Source organism: Silurus aristotelis, assembly GCF_946808225.1.
Source record: "Silurus aristotelis genome assembly, chromosome: 23".
Taxonomy (NCBI): domain Eukaryota; kingdom Metazoa; phylum Chordata; class Actinopteri; order Siluriformes; family Siluridae; genus Silurus; species Silurus aristotelis.
In genome coordinates, this window is record NC_139596.1 from 15,909,186 (window position 1) to 15,920,690 (window position 11,505).

General features: G+C 36.1%; 2 protein-coding genes across 2 annotated transcripts in view; one reads left to right on the forward strand and one right to left on the reverse strand.

Annotated features, from left to right (window-relative positions):
• Positions 1-6,903, forward strand: part of rnft2 (ring finger protein, transmembrane 2) — a 19,829-nt gene extending 12,926 nt beyond the window's left edge. The window contains exons 8-11 of the mRNA XM_083527420.1: positions 2,805-2,954; positions 3,230-3,295; positions 4,417-4,518; positions 6,345-6,903. Of these exons, the coding sequence (XP_083383546.1) occupies positions 2,805-2,954; positions 3,230-3,295; positions 4,417-4,518; positions 6,345-6,479 (453 nt within the window). The 3' untranslated portion in view covers positions 6,480-6,903. The remainder of the gene's footprint in view (positions 1-2,804; positions 2,955-3,229; positions 3,296-4,416; positions 4,519-6,344) is intronic.
• Positions 6,904-8,128: 1,225 nt separating this feature from the next.
• Positions 8,129-11,505, reverse strand: LOC310718564 (uncharacterized protein). The gene is made up of 2 exons (XM_083527473.1): positions 10,981-11,505; positions 8,129-8,837 (listed from the first exon to the last, which is right to left on the reverse strand). Exons 1-2 carry the CDS (start codon positions 11,208-11,210, stop codon positions 8,297-8,299), a joined length of 771 nt encoding a protein of 256 aa, XP_083383599.1. The 5' UTR covers positions 11,211-11,505; the 3' UTR covers positions 8,129-8,296.

Sequence of the window (11,505 nt, forward strand, 5' to 3'; positions counted from 1 at the left end):
ATTAATATTAGAACAGAAGCGTAGCTGTTCGAGTCGGAAGTGAGCCGAAACGCATCCCTGGCGCTGATTTTCCCCTCCCTGGCGGAAGTCCAGTTTCAATACGTCAGTGTGAAGAGAAAAACAGTTTGCATGAAACTCTGGCTAAGATAAATTGCCTGCGTGAGCAGGTCGCAGGACCCTGGCGGGTATCTAACACGCGTCCAACGAGGGTGATTAATTGCTGTCAGAGAAAATCCAAGCAGTCATTATGCATACGGAGCTGGAGTCGGTGCCGGAGCTGCTTGTTTGGTGGTCGAACAATTTTGTATTTTTTTTTTTGGTCTCACTTGGGATGGATGATCAGAATCGATTCCCTCGCATCCATCTCGGCAAAGTTCTTCACCAAAAACTGAGCATGCAGGACTTTTAGTAATTTATGTCTTTTCCCAGTGATCCCAGTTAAATGATTTTCATTTAAACAGTTTCATTTGTAAGCTTTGACACGTTGACAAAAAATAACAATGGCTAAATTTTTAAAAGAAATAAACAAACAAGTGACATTTGTAACATAAATGCCTAATCAGCTATTACGTGGCTGTTATTAGAGGTTGACCAAAATTTTGTTTGTATTTATGTTGACCGGATTTTACCGATATCGATAGCTAGATTGCATCATACGTGCAATCTATAACAGATTAATCAATTATAGTTTTCACACCAAATTTATTATTTTTATGTGTCATTCAACTTATATGGTGAATGTGGCAGGGGTACACCATGAATTTGACAAGAGGAAAACGTTAAAACTAGAAATGAACAAATCCGCAAACAAATAAACACAAACGAAAACAAATGAACAAATCAGAAAACAAATTAATATTCAAGATACACAGGAAGTACAACAGGCTGCAGCAGCAGAAAAAAAATTTAAATCGGCGGGTGTGTAAAAATTTACATAAATGTAATGTAATATATCGTGTAATGAAAATAGTTTGCACTATTGGGAGAAAAAGGTATTTAAAGTAAACACAGAACTTCAGGAAACAATGTTATAGGATTTACAAGAATAGACAATTTTCTGTATATCAATTTCCTGTATATCTTGAATGACAGATGTCTCGTCCAATGAGTGGGAAGTATTTTATTCACAAACTATATCTACGTTTTGTCTGGTTTGTTTGAATTGTCATTGTGTTTTTGGATTTGCTCATTTGTATTCTAATTTGTTTTCGGATTTTTTTTTTTGTATTAGTCTATTTGTTTTCTGATAATTCGTTTTCTGATTTGTTATTTAGTTTTTCTGATTTGTTATTTTGTTTTCTGATTTTTGTATTTTTTTATTTGTCCTTTTGGTTTCTGATTTGTTTATTTTGTTTTCTGATTTTTTAATTTTTTTTGTTCATTTGTTTTCTCATTTGTTATTTTATTTTTTGAATTTGTTTATTTGTTTTCTGATTTGTTATTTAGTTTTTCTGATTTGTTCAATTGTTTTCTGATTTATTAATTTGTTTTTGTTCCATAATTTGTTTTGCACTTTTCGGCCACAGTACCTAAGAGATAGATTGTAGTGAGAATTGTTGCCAAGCGTTCACCCATGAAATTAAGCCCAATCCGATCCTCATCTCCACTTGTTGGTAGACTATTTGCAAATTTTATATGGAGTTATAGACGTATTAACAACTCAAAGGCTTTTTTAGGTTTGAAAATTGAAATTCAATTGGTCCAAAATGTACTGATGTGGATTTTTTTAAATGTATCACTAGAAGTTTTGTTCTTTTCAGGATTGTTCTCATACACTTTCAGGGTTTGAGGGTCCATAATTGGCTGAAGGGTTGATCTACTAGCCTTGCTCTTAATTGGGTAGCAGCTGTAGTGTGTTCCTGCCAGTTTTCTTTGCAGTGTGGCGAAATTACACATCATGCCAGAAGACCGCCGCGCGCTGGTGTCTTGCCAGATTTTCGGCTTTAGGTTAAGCTTTTTTTCTTCCACCCTCTGGCTCTTTGAAAGCACTCGGGAGTCAGGGGTTCCTACAGGAAACAAATGGGCAAATACAATTCAATGGAACAGTTTGCTTTTTCTCTTTCGCTCTGTTTTTTTTTTTTTTTTTTTGGACAGGGACAGCTTGCAGTCTGACAGTGCTGGCACTTCCTACCGTGTTTGGGCACAGGTGCCTGCAGTTATTTCTGCTTATGATAATGTTTACAAAGAGGGGAGAAGATCAAGATGGCAGTTTCACACTAACGACAATGCTGTTATTGCTTTTCACTGCGGGTGGGTTGAGGGAAACCATGGATCTGCTATCAGGGCTTTGCTGGAACCAAACCTGCTTCTTTATTTATTTATTTATTTACTTATTTTTGGCACTAAGTTTGGAGTTACTTGAAATTCTTTGTCTTTGGAAACATGCTTAAAACATCTGTTTTTTTTTTTTGTTTGGTTTTTTTTAGGCTGCTTTGGCTGGAATAAAATGTGAAAAATGATTTTTTTTGGGATGCACAATTGTGTTTCCGTGCAGCGATTTTTAGACTTTGTTGGATCTTGGATCTCTTCTGGTCATTCATTCCTGAGATTTAGATGAACAATGGGTTATTCTGTAAGGGTTCTTGGAATATAGTGGCCAGCAGGTGTGTTATTTTATGTTATAGAGGTCACAATCAAGGCACAAACCCCCCATATACATATGTATATATTTGATGGTAATTAAAGCATTACATATTATCTGGAGTGTAACACATGCTATTTTGGGTTGTAATCTGTGTGTGTGTGTGTGTGTGTGTGTGTGTGTGTGTGTGTGTGTGTGTGTGTGTGTGTGTGTGTGTTGACAGGGAAAGCTCTATCTGCTTATTGAAGAGTTCAGTCAGCTCTTTCGCGCTCTGGTGCCCATCCAGATGTGGTACAAGTACATCATGGGCGAGGATCCATCCAGCAGCTACTTCCTTGGTGCAGTGTTGATTATTATATACAGCCTGTGCAAGGTACGGAGCCTTGTGTTTTGTGTTGCCATTTTATCCCTTAAATGATTGTTGAGTTCCTATTTCACACTCGGACAGATTTTTCCCTGAAAGTCCAGATGTTTCACAGGAATTCGCACACAACTGTAGGAGTCATAACCTGGAAATTACACTTTTATAATACACCGAATACGTGTCTCCTGTTACTTATATTGGAGCTTGTCGAGCAAATCGAAAAATGAAGAGCTATGGACTGTGCATTTACCATCATACTTCTATCTGTTTTCATTTCGTTCCAGTCGTTTGACCTGTGTGGACGAATATCAGGAATTCGGAAAGCCTTCCTGGTGCTTTGTAGCTCACAGGTTTGTCTTTGTTCTATATTTATTACAAGTATTATGTACTACAATATTCCATAGCATTCCAGGAATTGCATACATAACCCCATTTTCTGTATGTAGACCAACTGTATTTTAACAGACATATTTTTCCCTCAGTTTATAAATACAATTATTACAATATTTATATATTATAAAAAATATTATTAAAAAAACACAAGAATTACACAATCCCCCCCCACGCAGAGTAAACATGGAGGTGGAACGCTTAATGGTTTAGGGTTGTTTCGGAGGAGAGAAGATTGGATATTTATTCCGGGTGAAAGGAACCAACATGGCAACCATTCCATCCTTCAACACCATGCAATTCCTATTGGACTGCAGCCAATTGGAACCGACTTCACCGCACAACAAGACGATGAGACGATTCGTATGTGATATCTCTGTAAGTGTTAGTCAGAGAACAAACAGTCAGCTGGAGTGTTTCTATCATGGAACCACCTGCCCAGTCACTGCACCTAAATCCTATTGAACTGCTCTGGGATGAACTCGATCACAATAAAGAAATCTCCAACTAGTGAAGAACATGTTTTGGCAGGTGATACAAAAGGAATGGCAACGTGTTTCAGCTGAATGTTTGGGGAAAGAAACTGTCCAGGTGCCAAGAGTGTGTAAAGCTGTCATTCAGGCTAAGAGAGAATTTTTCAATGAAAATAAAGTCTAACATCTGCACATATATATATATACTGGACTTTTAACCATTAAATGAACATGTTATCTAGATGAGGTGTTTCCAAACTTTTAACAGTTTTACTATCGATGTTGTATCTGTTCAGTGCTTCTGATATTCACATCCATATTCAGATTGAAACATGGAGTGGGCGTGGCATAAAACCAGACTTATTTTCCTCCCTTTATTTTTTTCTTTCAGGACATACCTTTATAGGTAATTAATTAGCATTGGTGTGAACAATATCAGCACTATGCTTCCAGCTGTCTCAATATCACTTATTGATTATTTTCCTATAATATCAATTAATAATAAAATGTGCACACGGACTCGGATGAATTGTACATCTTGGTTCATGAATAACCGTGTGTGTGTGTGTGTGTGTGTGTGTGTGTGTGTGTGTGTGTGTGTGTAACAGAGTTACGGTATTAGGGCCAGCACGCAGCAGTGCAGTGAGGCAGGAGATGTGTGTGCAATCTGCCAGGCTGATTTCAGAGAGCCAGTCGCTCTTCTCTGTCAGGTAAGAGCCGTGCAGTACATAGTATCTTAGAGATAGTAAGATGGAGGCGTCGCTATAAAAGTAACTGATGTGATGCATCGATTAAAAAAATGTGCATTGATACAAGTTGGAAGAAAGAAAGAAAGAAAGAAAGAAAGAAAGAAAGAAAGAAAGAAAGAAAGAAAGAAAGAAAGAAAGAAAGAAAGTGGGAAGAAAAAAAGTAAGTGGGAAGAAATAAGGAAAGACAGTAAGAAGGAAAATGAAAAGAAAGAAAGAAAGAAGGCAAATGGAAAGAAAGAAAGAAAGAAAGAAAGAAAGAAAGAAAGAAAGAAAGAAAGAAAGAAAGAAAGAAAGAAAGAAAGAAAGAAAGAAAGAAAGAAAGAAAGAAAGTTAAAAAAAAGAAAAAAAAGGAAGGAAAGAAAGAACATAAGGAAGGAAATGAGAGAATAATAAAAGAAAGAAACAACTTAAAAACAAAGAAGGAAAATGGAAAGATACAATGGAAGACAAAGAAGTAAAATGGAAACAAAGAAAGAAGTAAAATGGAAACAAAGAAAGAAGAAAAATGGAAACAAAGAAAGAAGGAAAATGGAAGGGATATAAGAAATTTAAATGAATAATTTTAATACTCTAATCAACATGCGCATGGACAAATATTGATGCAAAAGTATGTTTATAATTAGTGAAACTCAACATAGAGCATGAAAACTAAATGTACTTGTAAATGTTTTAAAGCAATTACTGTGTTTTAAATGACCAGGACACCAAATGGAACTTTTGCTGTTTCCACACGGACGGTTTTAAATGCCGGATGTGTGCATCATGGCAGATTTTGGTGCTGATTTGAGATTTAGCGCATCAGTAAAACAAATGTTTAGTAATTCTGAATCACTAAACATTTGTGATTCAGAATTACTATTTTTTTTATATCTAAGTAAAGAAAGGACTTTGTGAGTAGCCAATAAGTAGTTCCTCTGCTTGTTTATTGGTTGAAGTGCCCTATGACGTCAAAAAAGAGTTAAAGATACGTTATACTTTACTTTCTGTACTGTATTAACATTTTAATTCATTTTATAATAAATAATTATATTTTTATAAAAGAATTGCAACCTAAAACTTCATAGAAACAATTCCCTATAAGTGTTTTGGTCTATCGTGCTATCCTCGAGAGACCCGGAAAATCAGCCAAACTTATTAATGTGGCAAATGAAATTCCGCGATAAACCAAAGGGGGCGCCAGATTCCAAACGCGGTAAAGTGGGGAATTACTGTATAATTATTATTAGTTATTATTATAATAATATAATATTATTATATTAAAGTAGTATTATATTTTTATTGTATAGAAAGTGACCAAGAATTTAGGACCAGTATTTTAATATGTAGATAGATTTTTCTTTCTGTTTCTCGAGCGTCCTGAGAGTCACATAGAATATAGATTAACATGGCAGAGGTAGAGCTGCATCTATTGGAGACAGAACAGGAAAAGAACATCTGGTTTTATTTCATCTTTTTCATTTTTATTTTTATTTTTTGCACTACAAAGGCAATTGTTCATTTGCTGTCGTTTGAACTAAAGAAATAAAAGTGAACTATCGTAACATGTTGAATTGAACAGCACCATATTTTTTGCCATTGATTCATATTGCATTGAAGTCGATTGTAATCGGGTCACGCTGTATCGTAACAGCGGTTAAACGTATCGTATCGTATCATATCGTATGCGTGATGATGTGAATCGCATCGGTTTCAGTTATGGTATTATGGTATGTTTTACACAATGTTTCCCTGAGACGTGTGTAAATCCGGGAAAACTCTCCAATTCGTGGTTTTTGTTTGTTCTTCAGCATGTGTTCTGTGAAGACTGTCTGTGTCTGTGGTTCGACCGGGAACGGACGTGCCCCCTGTGCCGAGCGGTCGTCGTGGAAACGCCACGCAGCTGGAAGGACGGCACCACATCTGCACACTTCCAGATCTACTGATCCAGATGTGCTGATACACTCTTCTTGAAGGTCCCTAGATACTGACAGTATGATTATTTCAGACGAGTTTAATATGATAAGATTTGTCTTCACACTGGTAGAAAATCATATTCCAGGCTGTCGGAGTGAAAACGGCTGGATTTCTGATCGCTTCCTGAAACCCCCAGAGAATCCCAGAGTCCCATCTCACAGCCTGGACTTCCTCTCTATCTCTCTCTCTCTTTTTTTTTTTTTCATCGATCGGATTAAAAGTTGCTCTGTTTCCGCTGCATCAGCACTTATTCCTGATATAAAAGAGCGTCTTAGAAGAAATGTTCCTGTTTATCCCCTAAAAAGCTGAATCTGTTCAATAATATTCAAACGCATGACAATGTATTGACTGTGTTCATTTTTACTCAAATAAAAGTGACTTTCAGTAACAAAATAACGAAAGCAAACCAGTCGTGTGCTTCCCTTTCGCTCCCTTCCAAAGCTTTTTATTGTCAGAAATCACAGAAAAAAAATCACAATATTAAAATAGCAGAGTTCAGTGGAATAAAAACACAGTAACGTGAGCTACGTTCATCATCCGGTGTGTAGAAAAGATTGTAGCTTTTATGTAAACATTAGGTTGATATTAGGCTTTTTTTTTTTTAGATTCTGCATTAACACTGCAAGCAACCGTCCGGTCAAAGCCCTTTATAAAAAGCTCTAGAAAAGATTTGTCTCACTTTAGAAGTACCGAGTGTAAATAAAAAATACAACCCTGACACGCAAAGTGTACGAATCTACAGCGTAACAAAGAGAATCGGAGCGGAAAAGAAATCTAACGAAGAAACAAACAAGAAAAGGAAAAAAAAAAAGAAAAGAAAACACATCAGCTCTAACATTAATGTATAAATTGATTAAAAAAAGGAAATATGCCGTGAAATCAGAGTTTCAATTATAAGAATGAAAGAAAATGGGAAGAAAGGCAGAAGGTATGTGGATAGAAAGAAAAAAAGGAAAAGGGAAAAGAAAGAAAGAAATAAAAAGAAAAAAGTACGAAAAAAAAAAAAAAAAAACTGGAGGACAGAAAAAAGAAAGAAAGAAAAAAAGAAGGAAAAGAAGAAGAAAATAAAAAGAAAGACGGTATATGGATAGAAAATGTATAGAAATAAAGAAATTAAAAGAATGTATGAAAATGAAAAAAAGAGAAAATTAAAGGAAAGAAAGAAAGAAGAAAAAATAAATTGAAAGAAAGAAAGAAAGAAAGAAAGAAAGAAAGAAAGAAAGAAAGAAAGAAAGAAAGAAAGAAAAAAAGAAAGAAAGAAAGAAGGAAAGAAAGAAGAAAAAAATAGAAAGCAAGAAGGTATGTGAATAGAAAGAAAAAAGGAAAATGTATAGAAAGATAAAAAAAGAAAGTATAAAAATGAAAAAATAGAAAACTGAAGGAAAGAAAGAAAAAAAGTAAAATTAAAATTAAAAGAAAGAGAAAGAAAGAAAGAAAGAAAGAAAGAAAGAAAGAAAGAAAGAAAGAAAGAAAGAAAGAAAGAAAGAAAGAAAGAAAAGAAAGAAAGGAAAATGGAAAGAAAAAAGGTATGTGGATAGAAAGAAAAGAAAGTACAAAAATTAAAAAAGAGAAAATCAAAGAAAAAAAGAAAGGAAGAAGAAAAAAGAAAATGGAAAAAAATAAGGCAAATAAATAGAAAGAAATGGAAAGAAAGCATGTGAGAATAAAGAGAGGAAGGAACGAAGGAAGAAAGAAAATTAAGAAAGAAAGAATATAAAACTGCTGCCTAATCTGTAGCTTATTATTATTATTATAATTATTATAATTATAATGATTGTGATTATTATTAGTTGAGTTCCAGTGCAATATGCAGAGGGGGTTTTGGTAAAGCGCTCGTCCTCTGAAGACTCGTCACGGATACGTTTGGGAATTGATAAAGTTTCGGATAAATTATTTCCAGCAATAAATAGAAATCAGTTTTAAAGTCTTCACACTCCGACTGTGGCGACGGTGACTTTTTTCCCCCTCCAGCACCAGGGGACAGTGAGACAGGGGACAGTGACCTCATCGGCGTGTTCTCGGCGTCCCCGGAGACCCGGTGGTCGTTTTGACTACGTCTGACCTGAACGCCTCCGTAGCAAAAACAATCGAATGACATCATTTCACAGCTGGTGCACGCCGGAGGCTTCGGCGCTCGTCCGAGAGGGGGAGACTGGGAGGAGATGGACGTGTGGATGTGATGGTATGACCAAAAAATACACTTCACCAAAAACACCAGTATGTACACGAGGACAAAACAAAAACAAATCCAGGGACGAGGACTGCCTGCAATCTTCACCTCCACCTCCACGTCTCTCTCCTCACCTCTCCTCACATCTCGATCCGACCTGCAGCACAGCAGAGAAGCTTTTAATCAATAACAATCTGAAAATACTTTTACTTTACACTGTTACATAAAACAAAAGTGCACCAAAAACATCTACTTTCTCCAGCCATATGTGGTTCTTCACCAAAGTTGAAGGTAGATCTAGATGTGCTTTACATGGGGAAGAGTGGAAGATGTCCTGCTATATGGACTCCTGGCTTATTTACCTCACCTACATCAGTACCACGAAGCTCCACAAGAACACTTTAGAATCTAGTGGAACATCTTCTGAGAAGAGTGGAGGACGGTACTTCAGGGAATGGGGATTAAATGTGGATTTGGCATGTTCAAAAAAGCATCTTACGGTCACGTGTCCACAAACATTTATTGTACAATGAATCTTATAAATACTATAATATATATATATATATACACACTTTATTATTTATGCTGCCCATATTGTTTATACGTTAGTACTTTAGAATGATTTATTTTTATTTGATAACTTTATATAATTCTTTTTTTATTATTATTTGTTTAAACTTTTTTTGTACCTGTTGCATTTCTTTTTTTTCACACCTACATTTCTGTTTCTGTAAAAAAAATGTATTTGACCTTCTCTGCATGTGTGCAAATCTTCACAACTTTTCTTTTTACATTACATTTGTTTTTGTTTTCCCATTTTTAGATTCTCGTATTTATTTCTCCTTGTACATTACTTTTAAATGTGTTTAATTACATTAGTTTACATTTCTACAATTAAATTATTGCATCTCATTTAGAATGCATTTAGTTCTACTTCTACAATTCAATATTATACTTATTTATTTAATCACTTCACCTGATTCTTACTTTTTTATTCCTTTTCTTTCTTTCTTTTACTTTTTTCTTTGTAATTACTTTTTTCTTTGTAATTTAATTTCTTATTTTTTTCCTTTAATCTTTAATTTTATTTGTTTCTTTCTTTTGTTTCATTTTCTTTCTTTGATTACAGTTTCTTTCTTTCTTTCTTTCTTTCTTTCTTTCTTTCTTTCTTTCTTTCTTTCTTTCTTTCTTTCTTTCTTTCTTTCTTTCTTTCTTTCTTTCCATTTTCCCTCTTTCTTTCTTTCTTTCTTTCTTTCTTTCTTTCTTTCTTTCTTTCTTTCTTTCTTTTTATATTTCTTTTTTTCTTTCTTTCTTTCTTTCTTTCTTTCTTTCTTTCTTTCTTTCTTTCTTTCTTTCTTTCTTTCTTTCTTTCTTTCTTTCCATTTTCCCTCTTTCTTTCCATTTTCCCTCTTACTGTCTTTCTTTCTTTCTTTCTTTCTTTCTTTCTTTCTTTCTTTCTTTCTTTCTTTCTTTCTTTCTTTCTTTCTCTCCATTTTCCCCTCTTACTGTTTTTCTTTCTTTCTTTCTTTCTTTCTTTCTTTCTTTCTTTCTTTCTTTCTTTCTTTCTTTCTTTCTTTCTTTCTTTCCATTTTCCCTCTTACTGTCTTTCTTTCTTTCTTTCTTTCCATTTTCCCCTCTTACTGTTTTTCTTCCTTTCTTTCTTTCTTTCTTTCTTTCTTTCTTTCTTTCTTTCTTTCTTTCTTTCTTTCTTTCTTTCCATTTTCCCCTCTTACTGTTTTTCTTTCTTTCTTTCTTTCTTTCTTTCTTTCTTTCTTTCTTTCTTTCTTTCTTTCTTTCTTTCTTTCCATTTTCCCTCTTTCTTTCTTTCTTTCTTTCTTCCTTTCTTTCTTTCTTTCTTTCTTTCTTTCTTTCTTTCTTTCCATTTTCCCTCTTTCTTTCTTTCTTTCTTTCTTTCTTTCTTTCTTTCTTTCTTTCTTTCTTTCTTTCTTTCTTTCTTTCTTTCTTTTCTCACATTCGTGCTCACGTCTGAAGTTCACAGGCCGAACAGTATTCTTTCCAAATGACGTCATATTTTGTTTATCCTCACAAACACACTCAAGAAACGAATCGATTTTTTTTCTTCCTCCAGACGAGGTAAAAATAAAAGGACAAAACTAACGCCGATGCTTTATAAAAGAGTGGACGGTGAGATTCTCCGAGACTGGAGTCGTGGCGCTGTTTATCTTTCTCTTTTTCACTTCTTTCATTTTTTTTTTTTTGTCCTCCTCTCTCCATTAACACCCCCCCCCCCTCCCCCTTCCTACCCCGTGCAGGAAGGCTTACCTGTGTCGCGCGCTCACCTGTTGCAGCCCGTGTCGCTCGGGTCGCCTACAGATGTCGCTTCGCCGCGAGTAGCAGTAGCACGAGCCCCGTGACCGGGGCCGCCGCGCGGATGACGCGCGCGCCGCCGAGCCAGACGCCGCACCTCGCGGCGCTTTTGTTGCCGCGCGCCGCCCGCGCCGCCTCCATCTCGTCGCCGATTCTGCGCAAGCGGAGCGCGAGACAGCGCGCGGAACACGCCCGCGCGCATAGAGCGAGTCCCGGCGGGCGCGCGGCAGCGGTCATCTCCGCCCGCATCAGGCGACACATCCTCCACCGGTAAGCACGCGCGCTCGCTTTGCACTCACGCGCGTGTCTCTGAACCTGTCCGTGATCCGTGATGCTCCGTCTCTCTCTCTCTCTCTCTCTCTCTCTCTCTCTCTCTCTCTCTCTCTCTCTATGTGTGTGCGTGCGCGTGTGTGTGTCCGTGTGTGTTTTTGTTTCGCATGTGTGCGCTATTATTTATTAAAAGTGTCACATGGTTTAGGGTTTACATCATCTACTCC